This window comes from Agelaius phoeniceus, chromosome 13 (assembly GCF_051311805.1).
Source record: "Agelaius phoeniceus isolate bAgePho1 chromosome 13, bAgePho1.hap1, whole genome shotgun sequence".
Taxonomy (NCBI): Eukaryota; Metazoa; Chordata; class Aves; order Passeriformes; family Icteridae; genus Agelaius; species Agelaius phoeniceus.
In genome coordinates, this window is record NC_135277.1 from 3,836,939 (window position 1) to 3,862,685 (window position 25,747).

The 25,747-nt window shown below is 43.2% G+C and overlaps 1 protein-coding gene across 2 annotated transcripts in view; it reads left to right on the forward strand.

Annotated features, from left to right (window-relative positions):
• IGF1R (insulin like growth factor 1 receptor) overlaps positions 1-25,747 on the forward strand; it is a 170,805-nt gene that overhangs the window by 125,873 nt on the left and 19,185 nt on the right. The window contains exons 3-18 of one of the 2 annotated variants that reach the window (XM_054641934.2): positions 678-990; positions 3,516-3,661; positions 5,123-5,267; positions 8,958-9,172; positions 11,136-11,262; positions 12,488-12,726; positions 13,192-13,359; positions 13,527-13,731; positions 17,899-18,185; positions 19,593-19,729; positions 20,028-20,187; positions 21,190-21,295; positions 22,643-22,713; positions 24,005-24,234; positions 24,488-24,598; positions 25,230-25,389. In XM_054641934.2, coding sequence (XP_054497909.1) covers positions 678-990; positions 3,516-3,661; positions 5,123-5,267; positions 8,958-9,172; positions 11,136-11,262; positions 12,488-12,726; positions 13,192-13,359; positions 13,527-13,731; positions 17,899-18,185; positions 19,593-19,729; positions 20,028-20,187; positions 21,190-21,295; positions 22,643-22,713; positions 24,005-24,234; positions 24,488-24,598; positions 25,230-25,389 — 2,820 coding nt within the window. The remainder of the gene's footprint in view (positions 1-677; positions 991-3,515; positions 3,662-5,122; positions 5,268-8,957; positions 9,173-11,135; positions 11,263-12,487; positions 12,727-13,191; positions 13,360-13,526; positions 13,732-17,898; positions 18,186-19,592; positions 19,730-20,027; positions 20,188-21,189; positions 21,296-22,642; positions 22,714-24,004; positions 24,235-24,487; positions 24,599-25,229; positions 25,390-25,747) is intronic. The other variant, XM_054641935.2, reaches the window with a different exon arrangement.

Sequence of the window (25,747 nt, forward strand, 5' to 3'; positions counted from 1 at the left end):
CCTTTATTTTTCCCCTCCCTTTCATATTTTGTTCTGTGAACCCAGAATTTGAGGATAAGGCAAAATTCTGTTATGCTCTTCACAGGAAAATAGTAGCTCCATAATTCCTCAGTATTTGATGTGGATGATGATTTGATACTTTATTAAACCGCATTTTGCACACATAAGCAACATTGGGATGCTACACTGGGGTCAGCCCAACCATGTGTGCTGCACAGAGCAGTGCTTCCTTCTACAAGTGTAATTAAGTTGTTTTGAAGGAAGCTTGTTTTCTTGCCAATAGAAGACCAATTTTAAGTACAGATAGGAAAGGCAAGAAATGCTTAGAAAGACAATAAGTCAGCATGCCAAAAAAAAATTTGTCCATAATACTAGGGCTATGGAAAAGGTTCCAGTACTGCCTGTTTCCATTATCCTTATGTTGATCTTGCTTTCAGCAGTTTTCTTTATTACTTACTTGGTTCATGTCATAAATTTGATCTGAGAAAAAGATACTTTCAGGCAACTAAAGCTGAGAAAACCAGAATTTTTTTACAATAATGGGTTTGGTTTCTTTTCCGAGACGCTCTAGAGCGCAGGGAATGAATCGCTGTGGAGTTGCACAGAGCAGAGTTTCTTCTCTAGTGCCACCCACCTTGACAGGTGATGCTCACGCTGCCTTGCTTTGTGTCCTGCAGTGTGCCCCAGCTCGTGCGGGAAGCGAGCCTGCACAGACCAAAACGAGTGTTGCCACCCCGAGTGCCTGGGGAGCTGCACGGCGCCCGACAACAACACGGCGTGCGTGGCCTGCCGCAACTACTACTACGAGGGCGTGTGCCTGCCCACCTGCCCCCCCAACACCTACAAGTTCGAGGGCTGGCGCTGTGTCACCAGGGAGTTCTGCTCCAAAGTCCCCGCCACGGACGCCAGCGAGTACGAGAAGTTTGTGATTCACAACGACGAGTGCATGGCCGAGTGTCCCTCGGGCTTCATCCGCAACGGGAGCCAAAGGTAACGCAGCTTCTGCCTGCTTGTCCTCTGTGGGTGTGCCACTCCCTGTTCAGGGCAGCTGGGGGTGTAAATTACTTGGGGTAGGGGGGAGGGTGTAGGAGCAGGAATTTTAGTGGGGGATTACGCAACTCCCCGATAAAAGCTGACTTAGACCCTTCCATGAGGAATCCCCCTGATGGGTGTGTGCGGCCCTGTGCAGCCTCAGTGGGCTCAGGTTCCTCAAAGGGCTGGAGGAGGTCATGCCATGCAGAACCAGGTCTTCAAGTAGAGAGTAACAAAGCAAAAGTGAAGCCCAAGAACAAAGTGAAGCCCAAGGTTGGAGTTGGCTGATGACCATTATCACACAGAACAAACCATAGGAGTTATCTTGCCTTGCATATTATTTGCTTTGCGTGTGCCTGCATTTTAGACGTGTGTATTTTTTAGTGTATTTAATTTAATTTCCTTTTTTCACTATTTCCAGGAGATAACAATGGTGTTTTAGAAGGAAGTAATCATATAGATGGTGACAAAAATAATGCAGCGGCCAACGGTATCGCACAGAATAATTTCTTGGACGAGTGTCACTCTCCTCCTGTTACTTAATTCTAACAGTTGGGAGCAATGTTTGCTTGTGATTTTTGTAATTTCCAGTGGTTTAAGCAAGCAGCCTTCATTGACTACTGTCCCTTGGAAATCACAGACTTGCAGTAAAGGACAGTCAGTATTCTAAAATTTGTAGTACTTCAGTATTATGCTAAAAGACATCTTTGTAGGCTGCTGTGTTTCCTGGAAAGGTGATTGTGGTGATGCAGCAGTTGTGTGTCTCCGTGTGCATGTCATCCATCTGTTCCAGGCAGTCTCCAGTTGGCATTTGGATACAAGCAACTTAGCACAGCCTTTGCCCAAATCCAGATATTCACCTGAGAAATGCAGCTTTTGTTATCTCCTGGAGCTTGTAGTAGCAGCTGTTTGAGCCGCTTACGCTGGAGTGCGCGGCCATCCTGTCTTATCTCGGTGTTGTGCTCTCTGCAGAGATTGAAAGGAGCTGTAACTCAAGGCTAGTGAATGTTCTGTTCCCCAGAGGTGCTGTTAACAAATAGTTGCAAATGGAAAGCATTTCCAGCATTCTTTGTACATTTAGTTGAATCCTCTTTCTTGTGTCTGCAGCTTTTAGTGGTTTGTGGCATGTTAAAGAGCAGGATTTTGAAATAGGAGCTTACTAGTTTAGAAAAGGAGCTTCTTTCTGTTATGGTTTATGCATGGAAAACTGTTATCAATTTACATGTTTCTTTAAGCCTCAGAGGAAAGTGGGTTCACTTTCTTTCTAAAAAAATAAATAGTAAGCCTCTGTCCATCAGTGCTGTCAGCAGAATCCTTTGTCTTTGGAGCTGGGTTTGGGTTTTTTTAATTTTTATTTTTCCTCTCTAAAGTGATACTAGGTGGAGTAAGTAATTGTGAAATACTAAGTAAAATGCTAGAATAAATTGGAAAATAAAAATTACCTTCAATGAGGAAAGACATTTACTAGGAAGAGTGATCAGAGGGCCTGTGTTGTGCACATGAAGTGTCCAACTTTGAGATGAATACGTAGGAAAAAAACATGGAGCATTTAAAAAGCTCGTGTAGCCAAAGGCTGCTCTGCCCTGAGTTCTTATTGCTTGAGTTTGGCTGCTAAAAATGCTTCTGAGTGCCTGTGAGTGTAAGGAGAAATGAGCTCGTGTTTCAGCGTTGCCTCCCAGCTTCTGGCAGTCTGGTTTCTCTGTGTTTGGGGATGTGTGTTTCTTGATGTTTCCATCTGTATCACCCATTTTGAACCTGCTTAGACTTCTGGCCTTCCTCTCCCAGTTTCTGTTGCCAATTAGTTGTCCTTGCATCAAGACACAATCTTCTGTTTCCTTAAACTTGCTGCTTTAATGCCTCTTAAGCTGTAAGAAGTACAACTTAAGTACTGCTCACTTTCTCCTCATCCCTCCTGCCTGTGTGTCCCCACAGTTGTCTTTCTGAGTTAAATGGCCAGGAGCATGGAATTCCCTAGTGCAGAGCTTTAAATATTGGTGTATGGACATGGACACAGACAACTTTATAAGAATGTGAACAGTGTTTTCCCATCTCCAGTTCTTGGCTGGCCTATTTTGTGAGGTTGGCCTGGATTAGTATGAAACCTCCCTGCACTCTGAGGCTGTCTTTATAAATGGGAGAGGAGGGGTTCCTGGGAACAATTCAGTTGGAGTAAATGCACAGTTGTAAGGGCACGGGGTTTTACCTGAAGTGCCTTTGACTTTAGAAGGACCACAGAGCCTTCCAGAAGCTGTCAGACTGTGGGTATGGTTCCATTCAGTCACTGTATGAGGTACAGTGCTCCAGCTTCTCTGGAGTGCAGCCGGCAAGTGTATCCTGAACAAGCATGGCAGCTTTCATTCTGGCCTGGAGGATTTGCCAAAGCTTTAGAGGGAAATAACTTCCAAAATTCAACTCAGAGCAGTCTGTAGACTCGGAGTTTGCATATCACTGTTTATTTTCAATATCCTTCTCTTTCCTCACAGCATGTTCTGCAGCCCTTGTGAGGGGCCTTGCCCCAAAATTTGTGAGGATGGGAAAACAAAGACCATTGACTCAGTCACATCAGCACAAATGTTGCAGGGCTGCACAATTCTCAAGGGAAATCTGCTGATCAACATCCGCCGTGGCAGTAAGTGATCGCCCTTCTTTCGGAACCCTGATAAGGCTGCTTTTCACATTTTTCCTTCTGTCGTCAGCGTGATGATAAGAACATTAAAAACTCAGCAAGCTGTTTGCTTTCCAGGCCCAGAGCAGTGCTCCTGTTTGATTTGGCCCTCTGCAGCACTGTCCTGCCCCACGTGGGTGGAATGGGTATGCAGCTCCCAGGGAAAGCTGGTATTTTTGTTAAGGTTTTTTGGCAGGACAAGGAACCAGGATTAGGCAGTTAGATGAGCAGTGGTCCCAAAGGAGTAATAAAGGCCCAAGAAGGTGGAAAAGTTGAAAATCCTTGCATCTGGGTAGGTAAATAACTTGTCACATGGCATTGTAAGACTGCAGAGCCTCACTTTTTAAGGCAAGGTGTGGTATTTTGCTAGAACAGGGAATCCAGAGTGCTGAGAGCTCTTATAAAGCCTAGCACTGTGCTGCTGGATGGTCAGCATTAGTGAGCTGGCCACTTCTGTCACATGTCTTGAGCAAGCAATGGATTAAATTTGTCAGAGCAGTGATTCATCAGCCAGGGAGGTGTTGACAGTTGATGAGCTCCTAAAAGCAGAGTAAAAATTGCTGTTAGTTTTTATTGGACTTGTATGTCCCTATGGAAGGTCCCTTTTAGTTTCATGAATAGGATTGAAAGATTGGGATCTGTTTGATTCCCTGCCTCATGCTGAATGAAAGTTCCAGGGTTTAGTTACAGCAGCATGTGGATGTTTAATTTGTGGTCCCACTGCTACAGGTACAATCTTCCCTTAGGGGACATGTTCCAGTTAGCTGGGGCAAGCATGTGGATGTTTTTTTTTTTATTTTATCAAACCATTATTTTAGAGTGCTAAAGAGCATCTGATTATTTGGTATGGGAAAGTGAGTTATCTGGAACATGCTCCATGGCAGGAGGACTTCCTGATGGTTTTATCTTTGTTATTTCATCAACTGGTTCAGTTTTGTAGCTTTTCAGGTCATGGAAAGCAATGCTCTGTGACCTAGAGCAGACCAGGAACATACCCTCTCCTCTTCATCTTCAGTCTTATTCTGTTTTCCAGTGGAGCTTTCTGCCTGACCTTTGCTCCATACCCAAAGAGCAATTCCATCTCATGGTGTGTGCATTTACACAAGGGTCTTTTCATCCCTGCCAGAATGCTGGCTCACCATTTGGTGCTGGCTTCAGAGGGCAATGCCCATGGAAAAATCAGGTGTTCCAGTATGGAAAAGCAAGCCTGGTTTCCCACTGTTACTCTGTGGCTTTATTTTGCCCTTCAACCATCTGGCTGCACAGGCAGCTGTTCTGGGGGAGGAAAACCAGTGTCTCTCATTTTCAAAAGCAGCAAGTACAAACATTATCTTTTACTGAGCTACTGCTGGACAAAGCAGAATATTCATAATAGTCAAAGCTGTGAATTCTGTTACAGTAATGGTTATCATTTTCTCACTGTAGATAACATTGCCTCAGAACTGGAGAATTTTATGGGTCTGATAGAGACAGTAACGGGGTACGTGAAGATTCGGCATTCCCATGCCTTGGTCTCCCTGTCCTTCCTGAAGAACCTGCGGTACATTCTGGGAGAGGAGCAGGTGGATGGGTAAGTGTTCAGATATTTGTGACTGCAATTTCACTTTCATAGAAAGCTATGGAGAATAAGTCTCCTTAAACCCATTTACTTTCATTTATGGACTCTCCTCTTGCACTAATATACAGGGTTTTCCTCCTCATGAACACCTCTGCACAGCATTGCTCATTTGCATTACTGTCCAAATCAGCATGTTAAATTGAGTATGTGACAAGTATTTTATGGTACCTTTGCTGTTGCTTTTCACTTTAGGTTTTTCTGGGTAGATTCTTTACATCAATAAAGCAGTTTTGTTTGTTCTTTTTGCTCTCTGTGACAAAAGAGCGTCTTCAGAAACAATTTGATTTCTTTGTAGTTCTTTACTGTTGGGTTTTAGAAGAATTTTATGGAGAAGTCAGCTGAAAGGAAATAAGAATTTTACTGGCCAGGGAATGCAACTGGAACTGAAAAATAGTGCAAGTTGCAATTGTTTGCAACTCCCTGAAATGTTAGCATTACATGGATTATCTACTGAGCATGCAAAAGACTGGTCAGGAAAAGTTGATCCCTTGAAATGTTTGCTGTGGATTATATTGCTGCTATAATTACTCACCATGTGATACTTATTGCTGCACATAACTCCTGTTTTCCTATGATGGTAAAAGTTAGTCAAGGCAAAAGATTTTATCCCTGCAAGGGTGTGTGATGCTGAGGTGTGGTGAATGTCCAAACAGAGAAGTAAATAGGTGCAGCTTTAAAGAAGAAAATGGGGCTGGGTGGGGAGGTAAACCAGATCTATAGTAAAGAGCTGCTTGTGCTAGAATTCCTGTGTTAGGAAATGACTGCAGTTACATACTAAGGGGCAGGGGCAGTCTCTTTGCTCGGAAGATGCCTGGCATAATTTAGGCATTACCACAGTCTAAATAACATGTCCAAAAATACTTAGGTGGAAGTAGGCACCTGACGAAGAAGGACTGAGCCTGAACAATTACTTGGGCAGAGCTGTGAACAACAGGGAGTGGGATCTTAACCTGGAAAGCAGTGGGTGGGCTGCTGGAACAAGAGCTGTTTGTGCCAGCAGTGCCTTGAGGGGTGAGGGAGAGGGTAACTTAAGGCCCATTATGATTGTAGCTCATTTCATGACTGACCCCACAGCCACTGTCCTTTTATTTATTGAACTGGACTGACAAAACAGCACTTCAGATGCTTTGTTCCTTATTCAGTTGCTGTTGCTTGCCTTGGTTATCATGGAAGGTGGAAGGTTTAGAGGGAATCTGCTTTGTTTGTCTGTAGAGTTTTCATTGCCTCTTTTGAAAACCATGTCTGTAGAGATCATGCTTCCACAGCAAGAAAGTAATTTCTGCTTGCAGGTAGAGAAACTGAGATGGACATGTGTCACAGCGGTCTCAGTGTCTGTTTCAGGGTTTTGTTCTCTCATCTGGTACTGACTCTGCCAGGCCCCTCCATCCTCTGCTGGGGTCTGTGTTCCCTGCTGTGTGCAGGGATGGTGTGGGCAGCACATCCCAGAGCATCCCAGGTTGGGTACTGGAAAATGAGCAGTGTGTGGCCTTCAGGAGCAAGTGGGGAGATGATGACTGAGGAGGAGTTTCAGCTGGGGCACTGGCCTGCTCTGATGTTGTGTTTCAACCTCTGCAGCAAACTGGGGGACAGCCTAGAAAATCCAAACAACCTCCCCCCTGTTTTCTACACCCTTTTGAGGCAGAGGCATCAGCTGTCAGGCCTGTTGGAAGGTGTGAACAGGATCTCTAGCTGTTGTGTGGTTCCTCACTGAGGAATTCACGGCTTGTTTTCCTGGGATCGTTGTTGTCAGGGTGTGGTGAATCCAGACAGTCTTCAGGAGAGCAGCAAGGCCTGATCTAACCACAGCATTCCAGCAGAGCAGGCACCCTGTGCTGAGGGTGGGTGGGGAATAAATGACACCCTCCAGACCTGTGGTGACACCTGGCTGCAGTGCAGGCTCCCATGGGGATGCTCCTCAGCTCAGTGCTGATTTTGGGGGGGGTTTCTCAGCTGCCTGTGTGTGAGTGAAGTTTGAAAAAGTGAGTTGGGTAGTTTGTACACTGAGGTGTGAGGCTGGGTTTGTGTGGAGATTTCAGAAGCTCATATATTTAGCTTTTTAGCCAAGGCAAGAAAACACTGAACTTTAGTAAGGTGCAGTACTTTCAAATCCACACAAGGTTTGGTGATGTCTGTCAAATCCCACAGGCAGTTCAACATCCTTGTTCTCTTACTGGCAGAAAGCATTTAAAGCACAAACATGTCTCTGCTCTCTTGTTAACTGAGCACATTCTTCTCAGCATCTGTGTGAAGTAGTACCAGGTATAGCAACTTCATTAGAAATCAAGTCCTGGGTAATTAGGTGACAGATGGAAATAAGAAAAACAACTTGTCTTTCACATTATTCTGAAAATATGCTCTGCATTACAAGAAATGGCAAATCTGTGCAGATTGGAGCCAAATACAAAGTTTTTGTTTCCGATTGAGTGAGGGAGGACGTAATGCTAAATTTTAAATGAAATAATTGATGGAAAACCATAAATGAATAATATGACAGCTTTTTATGAGCCCTATGGTTTGTTTGCCACATTTCCCTGCAGAAACTCTGTAGTTAGAAGGGTTTGTAGAAAGCCCAGTGTAGCTCTGTTCACAAGGGCTCAGCAGTGTAAGACGGGCTTCATTGTGTTCATAGTGGATTTTGTGTTGCTGTAGTTAATGATGGAGGAACTTCCCAGCAGAGTGAAATAAATGCTGCCATGGCAGGTTATCTTGATTTAGGTTCATCAGCTACACAGACCTTTATCTCATTTCCCAGTGGTGCATTCCTGTCCCTGCTATCCCAAATATCAGTGTCCTTGCAGGTGTTGTCTTGCAGCTGATGTAGAGCCTACAATCTTGCTTCTGTTGCATGTGTGCTTTTTTTCCCAATTCAGCCAAATTGAGTAGTACCAGGAATTTCTTCATAATATTTAATAGGGCTTTCATAATATTTAATAGGCCTTTTACATACAGCTTTGTATACAGTATCTGTGGAAATAAAGGATGTGCATGTTATTCCAGGGCTGTGCTTAGGGAGTGGGCTCAGCACAGCTGCCTGTGTTTAGTTCTATGCTCTGAAGTGTGGATCCTGTGCAGTCAGTACAACTGTTTGCTGTTGGGTTTTGATGTACAGGTGCAGCTGTACTTGGCACAATGTAGGAAATCTTTATTGGGCCAAGAGGTAGAACAGAAAGGCAAGGAAACCTCACTATGCAAACTTTTGGAGTTGCTTTTGTAAACATAAACAAGAGCTGTGTTAATGACTGCTTTATTGTCAGAACTCCAGAAGGCTTTTCCTTCCATAAAGTATCTAAGGTTACTGCTTCTCATTTGCCACCAAATGGAAAATCCAGTGTACAGACCTGCTGTTCAGAGGACTTGAACTTATATATTCCTCATAGCAGCTCCTATACAACTCTTAAAACACATTGGAGTGGGGTGTAGATGGTGTGGTGTCACCTTTGGAGTCCTGTGTCACACTCATTTCCTTGCCCCCTAAACAGTCAGGGTTAACTTGCTTCATGGGAGAGAAGAAAGCCCTTTGCTGAACATCAGTTCAAAGTAAGAGGAGCAAACACAGTATTTCAAAGTTTTCTTATAGTAAGGTATTGTTCGTTGGAATGAGCTGTGAATTAAACTATTTTTTCTTCAAAAATTTTCTTCTAGGAATTACTCCTTCTATGTGCTTGACAACCACAATCTTCAGCAGCTGTGGGACTGGAACCATCATAACTTGACAATCAGTGAGGGGAAAATGTACTTTGCATTTAATCCTAAACTGTGTGTTTCTGAGATTTACCGTATGGAGGAGGTTTCAGGAACCAAGGGACGACAGAGCAAAGGAGATATAAATCCAAGGAACAATGGGGAGAGAGCCTCTTGTAAGTAAACAAACAAAAAAATCTCAATGCCAACTGCACAGGAGGGTGTCACAAGAATAAACCCAACACACTGACCTGTTGCTGACCAGTGCAATATTTAGAGTTTAGGAGGATTTCAGCCCTTCTTCTTGTTCAGGCTTTAAACTGTAGCTGTGAAGGTACCTTTACATGAGTGGAAAATGAGGTGGTTACACAGTCCCTATCTCATCTGTAAAACCCACTTGTAGGAGATGACTTCTTCCCAAATGCCCTGTTTTGTGACAGCAGCAGCAGGTAACAATCTGGGAAATGAGAAATGAAATCCAGTAGTTTGGTGTATCCAACAAGGAGCAATTTCTCAGTCTCCTTTGTAACTGTGCATCATTATAGGGGTTTTCCTTTCTCTGATACTTATTCTTTCTTGATGCTAAGGAAGCAGCTGAATAACATTCCATAGACACCAAAGCAAACCGTTTCTGTTACATTCAGCTGCATTTAAGCTCCTTCCAAATATTGTACCTGATTGCTAGAAATGCTTGTTTCAAACTTATTTTGCTCTGCTTTGTTTTTAAATTACTTGCTTTTGAATTCAGAACGCTTTTTACTGTTCTGCAGTATTCTTAAGCCTGAGTGTATCTGCATTTATTTTGGATTCTGCAATAGTCAGAGTTATTGGAAAGTCCTCTCTTGGCTTTGGTGGTTTGCACATCAGGTCTCCAGGTGTAACAGCACGTTTAAAAGCAATCTCTCTTCTAGGAATTAAGAATGCCTACAAGTTTCACCTCAAACCATTAAAACTGGCAATGCTTTTTTCCCTTGGTCGCTTTGTGGTGTTTTTGGAGCTGAGTAAACTAAAATGGATCTTGTGTATAAGTCAAGTCCCCTTGTTGTGGATGGTGCTTACAAAACTAGGACACGTAGTCTGCTGAATGTCTCTTTGGGCGCGATGCAGACACGCAGATGGCCCAGATCCTTGTTGTAAGCACCCTCCATTCTTTGCACGTTCAATAGAGCAAAGCCTTGCAGTCCTGGAGGAGTTACAGACACACAGCCAGGCCTTACTACCACTGAGGCCAGTGCCAGCCGCTGCCTGCTTTTTTAAGAAACCAGCACAGAAAGCTTTCTGACTCTGAGAAGGGCAAAAGAATCAACAAAAGCTCAACTGCCTTTGCAAAGATAGCACCAACAGTGCCAGTGTACACGAGGGTGAAAACCTCTTTATTTTCAGAGCTTCTATGGAACATTAGAAACCAGCTCACAGTTGACAGAACACAATTTCTTCATCCAAGAATTAAGTTTTTAAAATGCTATTTTGTTTTGGGTTGGAAAGCTCAGTGAGTTGGTAGTGGGAAGCCATTCATTTCAAAGCTGTGGGCTTCCATCCAGGTCTGTTCAGAAGAGTAGCTGGAAGCTGCTGCCATCAAATGGTTGTGCCGTATATGAACTGAGTTTTGGAGTTCTTGGTCCAGCCTCTGATGAATGGGAATGTAAACTCCTTTGTCTTTTCCATGTTGTTCAGTCTCCAGAAAAACAAATGGTAGTTGTCAAAAGTTGTCCTGGAGAGTGAGCGCACAGAGGCCGGTGACTGCTCCGCGCGTGCTTTGGAGCCAGATGATGAATTCAGTGCTTCCAAAACCAGTCCTATGGATAAACAGGGCTTCCATTCCTCCCTCAGGGAGACTCTGAAGTAGTTTTCAAGAGCTTTCTGATGATGCATTAAAGAAAATCCGCTTCAAAAAAAATTAATAACAAGTGGCTCAAGCGTTTTTTAAACTGATTGCCAAGGTCAGTGCTTACCCTTAAGCTCTCAAATGTAGTAGGAGGAAAGAGGAAGCTCTACAGAGACAAAAGGCTGTTGGTATCCTGTGGTGTTGTAGGTGCTACTGGAAAGGCTCATTAGCTAAAACTGATATCCAAGAAACAAAAAAACACTGAAAGGTGATGTGATGCCAACTCTGGCATATCCTGTCCTTTTGCACTGCAGGTGAAAGCAAAATTCTGCATTTTGTTTCCAACACGACCCTCAAGAATCGGATTAAGCTGACGTGGGAGCGGTATCGCCCTCCAGATTACAGAGACCTCATCAGCTTCACTGTTTACTACAAAGAGGCGTAAGTAGATGTCATCAGAGATGAACCAGGGCAGTCCAAGGGAGGGCAGAAGATTCTGTTCCTACTGCAGGATGGCTCATCCAGTTTGTGTATTTCATTCTCAAGTCCTGCTTTTGTTCTGATTCTTTTCTTGGTGGAGCACAAGCCTCCTTTGAAAAGAGGATTGGTTTGAATGAGTCCTATAAATGGATTGCAAATTCATCGGGACGTTTCAAATTTGAAAAAAGAGAAAGGTGGATGGCTTGGCTCTTCTCAGGGGTGCGATTTGGAGCAGCTCCTAAGTCACCATGTTTACTGAGATACTTGCTTTCTCTAGTCAAAGAATTGACTAGAGAGCATCCCAGGTCAGGAGTTTGCCCTGCCACCTGGATGAATTATCTGCTCAGGGTTTGGGGTTATTTGGATTATCCAGCTTTGGTCATTTCCTGCAGTAGTATCTCTTGATAATGAAGGTGTGTGGCAGTTACTAGAGAAATCCAAATTACTTGGGAGATGCCTCTGCCTTTGAATGTCCTTGTAATGGCTTAGATTTAAAATAATAAAAAAACCACCCAAGTGAGCACAAAAATAACTCTCCAAGTAGTCTGGAGGTGTGAAAGGGAGGTTTGGAATGCTGGTAATGATACATGGAACAAAGATGTGGGACATGGAAGCACAAATGGTTCATGTCCAGCATCACTTGAAAAAGATCATTGTGATGTTCTACAATGAAAGCATTGCTGGCAAGTGTACAGATATTAATAACAAGAATTTGTATGCTCTTTCACCAGTGTTACTACTTCTGAAAAGTAGAACTGTATAAAAGTGTTTGTATTGTGTGGAAATAAAAGGGTAAAAAGCCCTCTGGACTGATCAAGGCAGTCTTGGAACTCTGGGTTCTTTATAGTAAAAAGCTTGGCCACTATCAACAACTGTTTTGAGTTGCTTCTGTTTGATATATGTTTATTTAAAGTCTAAATATGTCTGAAGCATTTCACTGCCTGTTTTGAGTAAAAAAACAAGATAAATTTAGAGGTTTTTTGAGAATATTGCTTTATTACTCATGACTAAAACTGAACTCTGAATTTTGTACTGCTTGGAAATGCTTTTTTTTTTTCTGGTATATTCTGCAAGTAAGCTTTTTTTGTTTCATTGAGCAACTTTGAAGCGAGGTACTCTTATACATATATGACACGTTTTGGAAGAAAATAACTATTTGTACTACTTTTTTCTTTGAATATTTCAGACCATTCAAAAATGTGACAGAGTATGACGGGCAAGATGCGTGTGGCTCCAATAGCTGGAACATGGTTGATGTTGACCTGCCACCAAACAAAGAGAACAATCCTGGAATTCTGCTGCAAGGGTTGAAACCTTGGACTCAGTATGCCATTTATGTCAAGGCTGTTACCCTCACAATGATGGAAAATCATCATATTCATGGAGCAAAAAGTGAAATCATATATATTCGAACCAATGCTGCAGGTGAGATGCTGGGCTCTGGGGTGAGAGGTTGATAATGCTGCAGGTGTGATCAGTGCATTATTGTGCAAGTTCTGTTGTTGATACAGAAATAAAATTTATATGCAGATGATGTGCATAGTGCTAGCAGTTTCATTTATTATGAAAGTAGTATTAAAATTTGAATTAAAACTGGTTTTTTAGATACTACTTTCATTAGGAACTATGGGAGCTTCTTGAAGTTAGAATTGCAGGCTTTGTTCCATTGTAAAGATTAATTTAAGTACAACTTTGGGTTGGGACTTGGTTGCAGTTGAACCCTTAACTGTTGGCATAAGTAGAAAATCCTTTCTTTGAAATAAGGAGGTGTTTTTCCTTGCAATATAGAAATTCATTGGCATTCACTCAAAAGTTTGCATGGAAATAAACTGTAGAGTGCTCTAGATTTATATACCTTTCTTTTTTCTTTCTTTTTTTTTCCTTCTCTAGTGCCATCCATTCCCCTGGATGTTATTTCAGCATCCAACTCCTCATCCCAGCTGATTGTGAAATGGAATCCTCCCTCTCTTCCCAATGGGAACCTCTCCTACTACATCGTGCGCTGGCAGCAGCAGCCTCAGGACAGTTACCTGTACAGACACAATTACTGCTCCAAAGGTAGGAGAACCAAAGGCTCTTGTGTGGAAATGCCTGGGACTCTGCCTGCCAGGGCTCTTCACTGGCAAGGGCTAAACATCAGCCAGTAGAGGGAATGGGTAAATACAGATTGTTGCTGTATCCGTGATCTGGAGAGAAAGAAACCAACTCTGTTCTTTTCTTTCAAGATAAAGTCCCAATTAGAAGATATGCTGATGGGACCATTGATACAGAAGAAGCCACTGAGCCCACCAAGCCAGAGGGCTGTGGGGGAGAGAAAGGACCTTGTTGTGCTTGTCCCAAGACAGAGGCAGAAAAGCAGGCGGAGAAGGAGGAAGCAGAGTACCGGAAAGTCTTTGAGAACTTCCTTCATAACTCCATCTTTGTCCCCAGGTAATGGGCTTTGGACACTTCTTTGGAAGTAGGGCTGATAATTTCATCTTTTAACATTTCCTAGAGCTGAGGTTTCCTGGACATGACAGCACACAGAAACACCTAAAACACTGAACATTACCTTTCCTTTCATGTGAGACGTTCCACAGCCTTACTTTGCAGTTTCTCTTATTTGCCGATTTTCATTTCTTTCTTTCAATTCTAGCCTGTAGTAAGGGTTCTTACCTGTATTGATCAAGGATTTCAGTGATGGTTTCTTTTGAGACTCAAGAGTCGCTTAAGGAGCTCGTTGTCTGTAAGGGTTTCAGAGACAAGCAACATGAGGCAGACAGAGGGTTTCAGATGTGATTTTTCTCTAAATAACCATTTAAGTGCTTGTGCTCCTAATCTGAGTTTATCTTTGAAATTAAGGGCACAGTTGCCTCACAGAATTGAAATTGGTTTCCTTTTCTCACTGCACTAATTGCAAAGGGCTTGTGTGTTTCCTGGGTCAGCACTGCAGAGAAGTATTAAATATTTCCACTCTCCCACCATAAACACCTGTGTACGTGTTAAGTGGAATTGTAATGATTCTGTGCTGCAACACAGAGTAGATTCTACTGAATTAATTGGTGATTTTGATCCTTGAGTTTCCAATTTATCTTTCAGGTGAGGTGTTGTTACTGAGGGTGATTGGATGCTGGGGCAGGGCACACAGTGCACAGCTGTTGTGTTGCAGTCTTTAATACACTGTTAGATCTCAGTGGTGCACCTTGTCTCATTGTCCCTCCTGGCAGGGAAAGTCCATGGTCAAATCCTGTGTTTGACAAGAGTGTGGCATTGCTGCTCATTGACGCTGGTTCACATCATTCTCCATTGTGATTTTTTGGACTTTTATTCAAGGATGTGTTGGATTGACTTGTTGGGGTTGAGACTTTGATATTTGCAATGCTTCTTAGCTTTATCCAAAGAATGAGGAGCTAAATACTGCCTCCCTTGGGAGGTGTGAAGTATCTTAGCTGAGCTGTGTTTGGGTCACACTGAGCATTTTGTGCAGTGATGATGAGAAGCAGCAGCCAAGATCAGGGAAGTTGCATCCTCCGTGTCTGATCATGATGGAAATGCTGAGCCGTGGGAAATCACAAGATCTGATTTTGGACTTCATGAAATAGCACAGCGAGGAGTTTTGAAAGCCATGTGTCAAGTCTAAACTACTTGAAAGTCTGTTGAAAAGGAAGTTTTTCTATTTCCCCAAACATTTGTAATTCAGAATGTGTTGTCTTCTCCCAAATTTTCTTGCAGTCCTGCCCCTCTCCAAGAAAACTCATAGAACCTTGAACTCAGTAACAAATAAACTGATCAGTTCACAGAGAATTTCCTGAAAGCTTGTCTTTTTCTCTTAAATTACTGCCATTAGGGTGTTTTGTAACAGCAGGAGCAGATGAGGGACAATGCTCAGCAATAGCTGCATAGCCAAGCAACTTTTAAGAGACTGTATGTCAGGGAAATTAAAGTTTATGAGCTGGTGAGACATCTCCATGGGACAAATCTAAGCAGCTTGTTACTTGATGTATTTTTTTTTCTCTCTTTCCCAAGGGAGAAGTTAATTAATGTGTTAGTGCAAGCCTCAATAGTAGTACTTGTTTCCAGTGTTCTACCTGTGTCCAGGTTATTATGAAAGAGTTGCAGAATGTAATACAGCATGAAAGTATTTGACTGAAGATTGTTTAAGAAGTCTGATCTAATCTCCTGTGTAACTTCTGGATGACCCCATGTGTGTTAGTGCCATGGTGGATTTCAAACAGGACTCTGCTTAGTCTTGAAGAGACACTGACTGCCAGAGGAGAATGAGTTTCTTCAAGGTTTTTGTTTCTCTACTGAGCAGGATGGGACAGGCTCTGTGTGTAGTCTGAGCAGTAACATTAAAATTGCCATGACCTACAGAAAGAGTGAGCTTTGCTGTTAAATAGCCCAAGTTTTTTTAAATGTTTTTTGTTTGATTGAATTTTTAGTGTTATTTTTAATTTTTGTCTTGCATTTCTTTTCCTTCTCCCTTAATAGAATAAATGATTTTTCAAGTTTTTATCTCTAGACTTTTCCTTACTTCCTTGGATGCTTGTTTTTTGCCTTTATCTCTGCATTTCATGAATGCAGGAAGCTGCTTGACCAAAAAGCACTGAGGTCAAATCTCATGATGTTTTAATTACTTTTGCCTTGTGGTTATCCTGCAGCTCTTTTCCCTTCCTGACACCACTGTAATTTTCACCAACAAGTTTTGTGTTCCTTTATCTTTTTCTCCAAAGACAAGGTAGGGCTCTACTCCCCTCCACTCCCAGCTACCACCAAAGATTTGAAGCTCCATGCATCCCATAAAAGCAGTGAAAAGTCAGGCCTTTTGGGTTCTTGCATTGGCATATGCTTTTGTGGTTGATTAAAAATGAACTTTTTATTTTCACTGCTTTAACCACAGAATCTGTGCAAATGTTCATCAGTTCAGGGTTAGGCATCCAACTACTTACTGATGAGAAGTTTGTTCTTTCCACTGAGCTAAAGCAGTAAATCAATACACATTGTAAGCAGGGTGAATAGGTTTAGTAACTTCCATAGATACCAGTGTAGACAAGGCACAAATGCTTCTGTCCTATGAAATTGCCTTAACTGACAAGATATTCACTTGTGTGTTGCTTAAACAATTTGTTGCTAACTTAGGAAATTCTTTCTTGTCTGTGTTTATTTCTGTGATGTGGCTTTACATGGTGGTTAGAGTGTCAAAATGACTACTCACTACGTAGTAAAGGGATTTTGGAAATTTTTGTATTGAGCTCTTAAAGAAAAAAATTCTTCCAGCCTCTGCCAGAAGGTTTCAAAACTGAGTGAGCCTGTTCTTGGCTCTCTCTGCAGCATGCTGCTCTGTGGCTGCATGTACTCAGATGATATATTTGACAGTGAATTAAGTTCTCCTGTTGAGTCATCTTTCCTCCTGTTGTGTGTTCGAGGGAGGCCTCATTTTCCTGGTTTGTAATTTGCTCTCTGGTAGAGCTGTTGGACCTCATGCCCTTGGTACCTCTTTCAGTGGCCAGGTGTTCCATGGGCACTGGTGAAGTGATTTCAGGGATAGGATTCAAGCCCAAATTGGTTTTGTAGTGTGACTCTTCTACCTTTTTCCTTTACCTCCCCTGGGGTGTTGCTTTCCAGGCATGAGCATTCCTGCAGCCCTTGGAGACAAAGGGGCAGGAGCAGTAAAGCCAGACTGCCCTGTGTAGTTGGTGCTCCTGTACAGAGCAGCCTCAGATCTGGGGCAGGACCAAGGGACAGGTCCAGTGTATGGCCACAGGGTGTTGGTTACCTGATCCATGTGGTTCTCAGAGTGTCTTGATCCTTGTCCTGTCACTTGGGGCTGTCCACTACAGCAGTTCCCTGGGCTTGAGAAAGCAATGGTGTGGCTGTAAATCCTCAACTTCTTAACTCTGCTTAAATTTCACCCAGATACCTGTAAGGCAAAGCTGCTCATTGAACTTTTGCCTCCACACAATATTAGTGCTGAATTTTCTTACATAGGAGGATTGTTCCTTTGCAGAGCTTTTGTTTGGGTGAGAGAAGCAGAGGTACACAGATTACCACCCGAGTGGTGGTGAACCTTCATGGCCTTCAGCGGCCTTCCAAGGTTTCTCCTCTCAGTGCAATACATTCTGATTTCATCACAACTGCAAAGCTAACTCTCAGTAGGCTCAGCTTCCTTTGCTAATCCAGCAAACTTCAAAACAATTTTTCCCCCCCTAACCTTTTCAACCTTTAGCATCTGATTTTTATTTCAAGCGTCAGCATCGCTGTCATGAACCACTAATCCAGGATGTTTGTTGAGTAACGGTGAAGCTGTTCTTTGCTGCTTGGTTTATTGTGTGAGGTCAGAAGTTTGCACATTGATCTTGGGGTGCAGTGTGAGCTTCAGAGATTTGGTTGGTTCGTGACCAAAAGAGAGAGAAATGAGATGTGCTGACACGTGACCGGTTCAGATTTAGACAAAGTTTTCCTCTTGTTTTGCGGTTTCCTTTATTTAGCTTTTTTATTAGCTGTTGCCTGTTTCGCTGGGGTGTTTGGCACGGTTTTCTGGAGAAGAAAGTGGATTTTCTGGAGAAGAAGTGGATTTTCTCTAAAGAGCCCTTTTCTGTACCTGTGTCTGCCCCTCAGGCCCGACCGGAAGCGGAGGGACGTGTTCCGAATCGCCAACGCCACCTTGGCCACGCGGAGCAGGAACGCGACTGGGACCGAGCACTTCACCAACGCCTCCGACACGGAGGAGAGCGAGGTGGAATATCCCTTCTTTGAGACCAAGGTGGATGGCAAGGAGAGAACTGTGATCTCCCATCTGCAGCCTTTCACTCTTTACCGCATCGATATCCACAGCTGCAACCACGAGGCCGACACGCTCGGCTGCAGCGCGTCCAACTTCGTGTTTGCCAGAACGATGCCCTCAGGTATGCTCCCAGAGATCAAGCTCAGGGGGACAAGCTCTACCAGCTAGAATTACATTGGGGTATAGTAAAAAAAATCCATGCAGTAGGATAAATTGGTGCTGCAAAGATTTTTTTATTTTGTGTCCTTGACTGGCGTGTTGTGTGCACTAAGTGATGTGCTTGAGTCTCTGCTGGGGAGCTGGAGAAAGGGAGAAGTTGACTGCCAGGATAATTAGGAGAGATTCTGTTTCCCAGCAATAGAAGTGAGACCCCCAGACATGGTGGGCTGAAAGGTTTTGTTCCTCAGCTCCCTGTGTGCTGAATAGAGCCACAGCAACGTTTCTCTGCTAATGTTTGGTTTTGCTGTGTTCACTCGGAACTGTTTGCAGATGTTGGAGTTTTGCTGGTGGGAATGTTTGCCAAATGTTTCTTCTGTCACAGTATGACCATGCATTTGTCCAGCCTGGGAACAGGAGGAATACTGTGTTTCTTTGTGCCCAATCCCTGGCCTCTAGACTACTTCAAATAGGAAGCATTGAATGCTGTACTCGTCGTTGGGACTTCTGCAGATTGTACTTCTGAGAAGAATAGAGATGATTTTAGTGTAAGCTCATATGCATCCAGCAACGAGCTTCTGACTCCAGCAGATGTCTGGGGATATTGGATGCAGAATGGTAGCAATTTTGTTTTGTTTCTGGAAGGAAAGGCTATCATAATCCAGATCCAGCTGTGTCAGTAAAAAAAGCAAAAAGTATTGCTTATTTCAAGGCAATAAGGAAATCTGTGAGATCAGGGAAAAGGAAAGAAGTGTTCTCAGATTTTTAACACATGCTCTGAAAATTAAAGGCTAAACAATACTCTTTTATTCTGATATCTTTGAGAAGGTGGTATTTTTTCAGTCCAGACTGAAACACACATCACAGTCCTGTTAAGTTTTTAATAAGTCATGTAAAATTATTAGGAACTAAATAGGGATAAAGCAGTTCCTGAATTGCTGCTGAGACTGTTTTAAACGGGGATGGATTTCCTATGACTGTTTTAGGAAAAGGCTGTCAGTGGGGCACATGTTGTGTGTTTACAGCTGTTTGCAGCCATTTGGTGGGAATAGCTCCCTGCACTGTTTTGGTGTTGGGGAGGGCTGGGAAGGAAGAATCAGGTGCTAATAACCAGGGGTTTTTTGGCGCACAGGGCCATGCCTGGTGGAGCTGTATGCTCTGCACTGATTTTCTGGGAACCAGTAGTTCAGACTGAGCTAATCTCCAGCAGGCCTTTGGCCAATGGAGGTTTGTTCCCTGGATTTGAATGGCTCCTGCTGCAGAGCTTCTGCAACTGAAGAATATTCTGAACTTTCCATTTTCTTCCACTCTTGCTGAAGTTCCTGTTTCAGTCATAGGTGTTGTTGTCACATCACCTGTAAATATTTTACAGAGGGAGCAGATAACATTCCAGGAACAGTATCATGGGAAGCAAAAGAGGAAAACACTGTCTACCTGAAGTGGTTGGAGCCTGCAAATCCAAATGGGCTGATCCTGATGTATGAAATCAAATATGGGCAGCATGGCGAGGTGAGGATTTGTCATTACCACTCATAACTCGTAATTTATACACAGAAAGGATCTTTATTAGCATGCTTTTGTGCAGTGCTGCATAAACAGAAATTGTGGTTTCAGACACCCAGCACCTGCCACCATGTCTTTCCTTCATTTCCTTTGAGTTCTTAAGTTCCACATATCTCCTTATGGTGTTTGAAGTAAAACTGATCAGGTGGGGCTTTTAGTTATAAAAATGAGCTTATCCTGCAGCTATATTGCCTTCTCCAGAATGTGAAGATAATAACATGTGTAAATTGCTTTTTCCTTCTAGGAGAAACGCGAATGTGTTTCCAGACAGGAATACAAGAAGCTTGGAGGAGCTAAACTAACCCACTTGAACCCTGGAAACTATTCTGCCAGAGTTCAGGCCACTTCCTTAGCTGGGAATGGCTCCTGGACTGAGCCCATCTCTTTCTATGTGCAGCCCAAATGTAAGACAAATATTTATAGTCTGTGTCAAATTGGGGGTTTATTGTCTTTTTAATAATTCCTGATGTTGATGTGATTGGGTATCTGAGCCTCTTGCCTCTGAACACTTCTCTGACTTGCTGATGGCTCTTTGGGAACTCTTCTCTGGTCCATTTTTTTGGCAAGTGTTGACAGCCAGGAGGGTTATGTGAGGTGTGGTCCTTTCCTTGCAGCTTTGGGTGTCTCTGGGGGTGGAGAACACCCTGCTGTGGCTTCCTGGGCTGTGCAGCTATGTTGGGAATGTGATGTTAGCTATAACAACAGGGAGCTGCCATGTACAAAACCTGTGGCAACAGGGCAAACCTGCTTAAAATTGCAAAATAATTGGAGAAACAAATCATTTGTGTAGATTTTTGGCTGGCAGGTTGACCTGTTCTGAGTGACATTTGATAAAAAAGGTGTCCTGATGAAAGGGTGATGCTGGCCCTGACAATGGGAGTAATTTATATTTTGGAAGAACGTGACCACAGAGAGACCCTCTTTAAGGCATTCTGTGTTTAGCTGTAGAGCTGATATATCCCCAGAAAACTGCAACTCCACCTTTTATCTCTTTTTTTGGTTTTCTGGTTGCTGAACTTTGAACAATTTGAAGTAAAGAGCAGTGCATGTATATTCTGAACATGAGCAGCTGCAAGGTGAACAAAAGGTGGAAAAAAAGGTGAATGTGCAAGTGAACAATTGGATATTGTTCACTGAGGAATGCAAGTCCTTTAAGCATAACTTGTGAAAACAAAGCCCAGACAGACACTGTTCTGTACAAAATTAATGCCTTTCAGTGTCTGCTTTCTTGTTTCACTCATCTGCAGTCAGGGAGGGTTTCCGAGTGCATTTTTCCACATCAGACAAGAAAATGAGAACTTTGATTTCTTCCCTGTATGGAAATGCACTGAGTGGGTATTGAATGTTTCTTTGTTAACAGAGGTTTTATAGAAACCCTGATACAATTGTTTTCTTGTTGGTTGCAGCAGCAAACTATGGAAACTTCCTGCACTTGGTAATTGTGCTCCCTATTGCTCTGCTGCTCATCCTTGGGGGATTGCTGATAATGCTCTATGTCTTTAACAAAAAGAGGTGAGTTCCATGTGCTGGTGCTTAAACCTGCAGGAGGGAAATTGTTTATTTTCAAATCTGTGCCTGTGGAGTGAGTTAGAGATTAAAAAGAGAAATGCCATTCAGAGGAGTTGAGAGGCTGAGATAGATTCTGCCTTGTTGGGATGGAAAAGGAGGTGGTTTAGAGTTAGCAGCATCTGGAGATATGAAAAGGGTTTTTATTGAAGTGACATGTTTGACTGGGAAGAGGAGGGCTGTGAGGAACATATCAGTGAGGCATTGGTGGCACACACTGGATCTGTATAATCAGAATATTTGACTGAAATATGGGTCAATATAAATCATGAAAAGAGCATCTGAGAGCTCTTTTCTGCCTCAGTTCCATTCAGGATAATCTGATTTTTTTCAAATTCCAGAGGGTTTTTTAAAGTCTTACATCCACTTAAAAAATTATATTCTGGCCAAGAGCTGTCACTGGGACTGTTCTGGTAATTTGTTTCCCTCGGTTTGTTTTTTGTGACTAGTGATTTTTTTTTTTTTATCTCATTGAAATACATAACGAGAACTTAATAGCAGTACAAATGTTCAGTCTTGCAACTTTCTAGCTGTGGATGTTTTTTATTACTTTCACATTAATTATGCTCATTGAGTATCCCATGAGTTCCAGCTCTAATTCACTGGTAGCACTGCAGACAGTGGTACCAGTTCTGCTCAAGCTCTCCAGAGAGGGCTTTGTCTCTGGTGATTAGAATATCTGCTTTGCCTTCCTTAGGCTCTCCTAAGTGAAATTCCTGATAATTTTTCCGTGTTTAAACTGATGTTCTAACACAAAAATATTTTCTCTGCGAGCCTGTCTCCTGCAAAAGCTCTCAAAGTGCATTTATTTCATGTCTTATTCTGAAAATCACCCCTGTAAAGCTGGGAGGTGTGGCATTGTGTGGTTTTAAAATAAAATACTAGAAACACTTAGGAAATAGTTGAATGGAATCCCCCACTTTTGTTTTTTGCTAAAAAACTTCACTCCCACAGCAGAGCTGATGATGGTAAGCTGCATTCTCAGCCACAGATCTCCTGGTTGTATAAAAATATTGATTTTCTTAAAAGAAAGCTAGAAGTACCTTGTGTTTACGTTTTCCTGGTGCTGATTTGGTATAGAGAAGACTGCAGAACTCCTGACAAGCTATTCTGGACTGTGTTCCCATTGATTATGTGAGGTAGATAAGATCTGTTTGTCCCTTTGTCTGAAAAACTCCATGTTCAGTAAAGAATATTCTGTGGTTGAGCAAGCAGTAGAAAAACTGTACAAGAGATGGTCTGAAATATACTCAGATTTAAAGATAAAAGAAATAAACCCCAATATTTCTACAGGAACAGTGACAGACTGGGCAATGGGGTACTTTATGCTTCTGTGAACCCTGAGTACTTCAGTGCCTCAGATGGTGAGTGTGACATTAACTTGAGATGCTTTTACTGTCCTGTGTTCTGTTGGTGTCTGACTTTGAAAGGTATGAAACCCTAAAAGATGTGCTGTAAAGCCACTTTTCCTATTTTATTAGGACAGCTCTGGAATCCACAATTGCTGATACATAAATGCCACTTGTCGCTTGAAACTGAGGAGTTTTTGAATTGTTTTCCTGGAGTTTCATCCACTTGAGGCAAATTCAGATTCAGTAGTTTCACTTTCAGATTAATATCTACTCATCCAGTCATGTTTTCACTGGAATGAAGGAAGAATGAATGAATTTGTGGTCTTTCATTCATGTTTGCCCTTTTAAGCTCTGTTTTGCCCTATTGAAACAAACCCACTACTTGAAGAAATCACAGCATCAGACAAATGTCCTTGAGGCCTCAGTTTTCCTGTTTATGGTTTAGTTTGGTGCTGCTGTTGTAGAATTCCTGCTGGAATAGTATTCCCAAAGCTCCCCCAGGAGAGTAATGGGTTTACCCAGAGTGGCAGCAGACTATTTTACTGTTATTTTTTGTAGCAACACCATTAGGGTTAAAGGTCTGTCACTGTTCATGCTATAATCCTCTGTTTTCATCCTGTCATTTCACCCATGCAGAGCATGTGACACAACTGTCCCCTCCTTGGGTGACTGATAGGCAGCAGCATCAGTGAGTGCTTGGATGTCTTCTTGCCTGAGGCAGTCCTGCCTCCTGGCAGTCACCTTCTGAGAGCTCTTTTCTGCCTCAGATCAAAGACCTGCAGCAGCAGCAGCAAGTTCTGCCTTTGCTGGTGCAATGGTGTGTGCAAGGGATCAGAATAGTGCCATGCAAAGAGCTGCTGGATCAGAGTCTGCTTCCCTCTAGCCATAAACTCAGTGTTAATAGAGAATACAGCAGACACTAAACTGATACAGATGATCAAGTCTGTTTGATGCTGTCTGGGAGAATTAGGAGAGCAAGGATTCCAAGAAAAGATTTAACCTAAAGCATTGATTTGAGCCTCTTCCCACCCTGGTTTTGGCTTTGAGGTGCCTTATTTCTATCTCAGTATGTCAGTACCATAGTGAGGCTGCTTCAAGCCCCCCTTTCTTCCAGATTTATTTGTGTGGCACCATCCCCCTGCCTCTGTGTGGGACAGCCCAGGGGCCTGTTTGCACACATGGTGCAGGGTCTCTCAGCATTCTGTGTGGGGTTTGAGCCCCAGAGCTGTTGGGGCAGTTGCTGTCATGGAGCAGGCAGGGATCCCAGCACTGTGGAACATCAGGGCTGTTCTCTCTCCCCCAGTGTACGTTCCTGATGAGTGGGAGGTGCCCCGGGAGAAGATCACCATGTGTCGGGAGCTGGGGCAAGGCTCCTTTGGAATGGTGTATGAGGGAATAGCCAAGGGAGTGGTGAAGGATGAGCCAGAGACCAGGGTGGCCATCAAGACGGTCAACGAGTCCGCGAGCATGCGCGAGAGGATCGAGTTCCTGAACGAGGCCTCGGTGATGAAGGAGTTCAACTGTCACCATGTGGTGAGTCCTGGAGATGTGACCAGGCTGTGATTCACCAGCTCTGGGGCTCATTGGCACGAGGCTGTTCTGGGACTGAATTTGGGATTTTAGCTTCAACTCTGCACAGCTTTGTGATATTGTCATGAAACCCCAGTCAGAGAATGGAACCAAATCTGCAATCAGACCTTTCCCACAGGGCTACGTATCACCGTGAATAAATGATAATTAGCTGTACCTGTATACTTGTACTGAACATTTGTTTTTCCTCTGCCAGGTTCGGCTGCTTGGTGTTGTTTCTCAGGGCCAGCCTACACTGGTTATCATGGAGCTGATGACACGTGGGGACCTCAAAAGTTACCTGAGATCATTGAGGCCAGACACAGAGGTGAGTCATGAGTGGCTGGGGCTGTTTATTTCTTCAGTTTGAATCATCTTGAACAAGACAGCCTCACGTTGGAAGCAGCAGGCAATTAGCCTTTCCTGCCCTTCTCCTTCAGTCTAAGGACAAAACATGAGCTGCTGTGTGATCTCCAACAGCTCTTTCATGAGGCAGCCCAGGGTGCCACATGGAATAGGTCCCTTCTTGTGCCACCAAGCCCTCTTTTCCAGATTTGCATTAGGTCTCTTGTCTGATCTACTTTCCCATCAAGATGTTACAGAAATTGGCTGATTTAAGAACACATGTTAGGATAATTGTTCCATGTTGTGTGTCCTGCCCATTGCCCCCGCTGGAAAGTAGATGTCTGTTATCTTAGCTCCTGTGCAAACTCTCATGCATAGGCCATCAGTCTAACAGCTAAAATTGCCTCATATGATGCAGAGTCTGAAGGATAAAGATGACACACAGGTCACTCGCCACTGAAATCACAGCAGCCTATGTAGAAAATGAGCTCAGCAGCTTTTGCCCTTGATCTAGAAATTCCAGTGTGGATAAATTAAAGGAGCAGAACATGAAGCCAGGGTGTGCACAGGAGAGTGGCTGTGGTGTGTTAACTGTTTGACCTTGTGCTGCTCAGAGCAACCCCGGGCAGGCGCCGCCGACGCTGAAGAAGATGATCCAGATGGCGGGCGAGATCGCCGACGGCATGGCCTACCTCAACGCCAACAAGTTCGTGCACAGGGACCTGGCTGCCAGGAACTGCATGGTGGCCGAGGACTTCACAGTCAAAATTGGAGGTGGGCTCTCCTGACCCTGGCACAGCTCATACAGTGATCCTAGAAAATCAGTCTTAGAAAGCTTTTTATATTGCTTTTTTTTACTGTTTTTTTTTAGCTGAGCTCTAGTTGAAATATCTGCAGGATGAAATATGTTCCTTGTGAAGATTACTGTGATTTAAGACCTGTGAGCAGTTAACACTGAGTTGAAACCTCTGGAATAGCTCTGCTTGCTGTTGTTCCAGTGAGCCAACAGTACAGCATGTGGGTTTAAAAAGAGGCAGTGGTTTAGGTTCAGATACTGCAGACATCTGGGTGGATGGTGTAGTTACCACTGGTGTGTCATTCATGTCTCTGACAATGCACAAAAATAATTCTA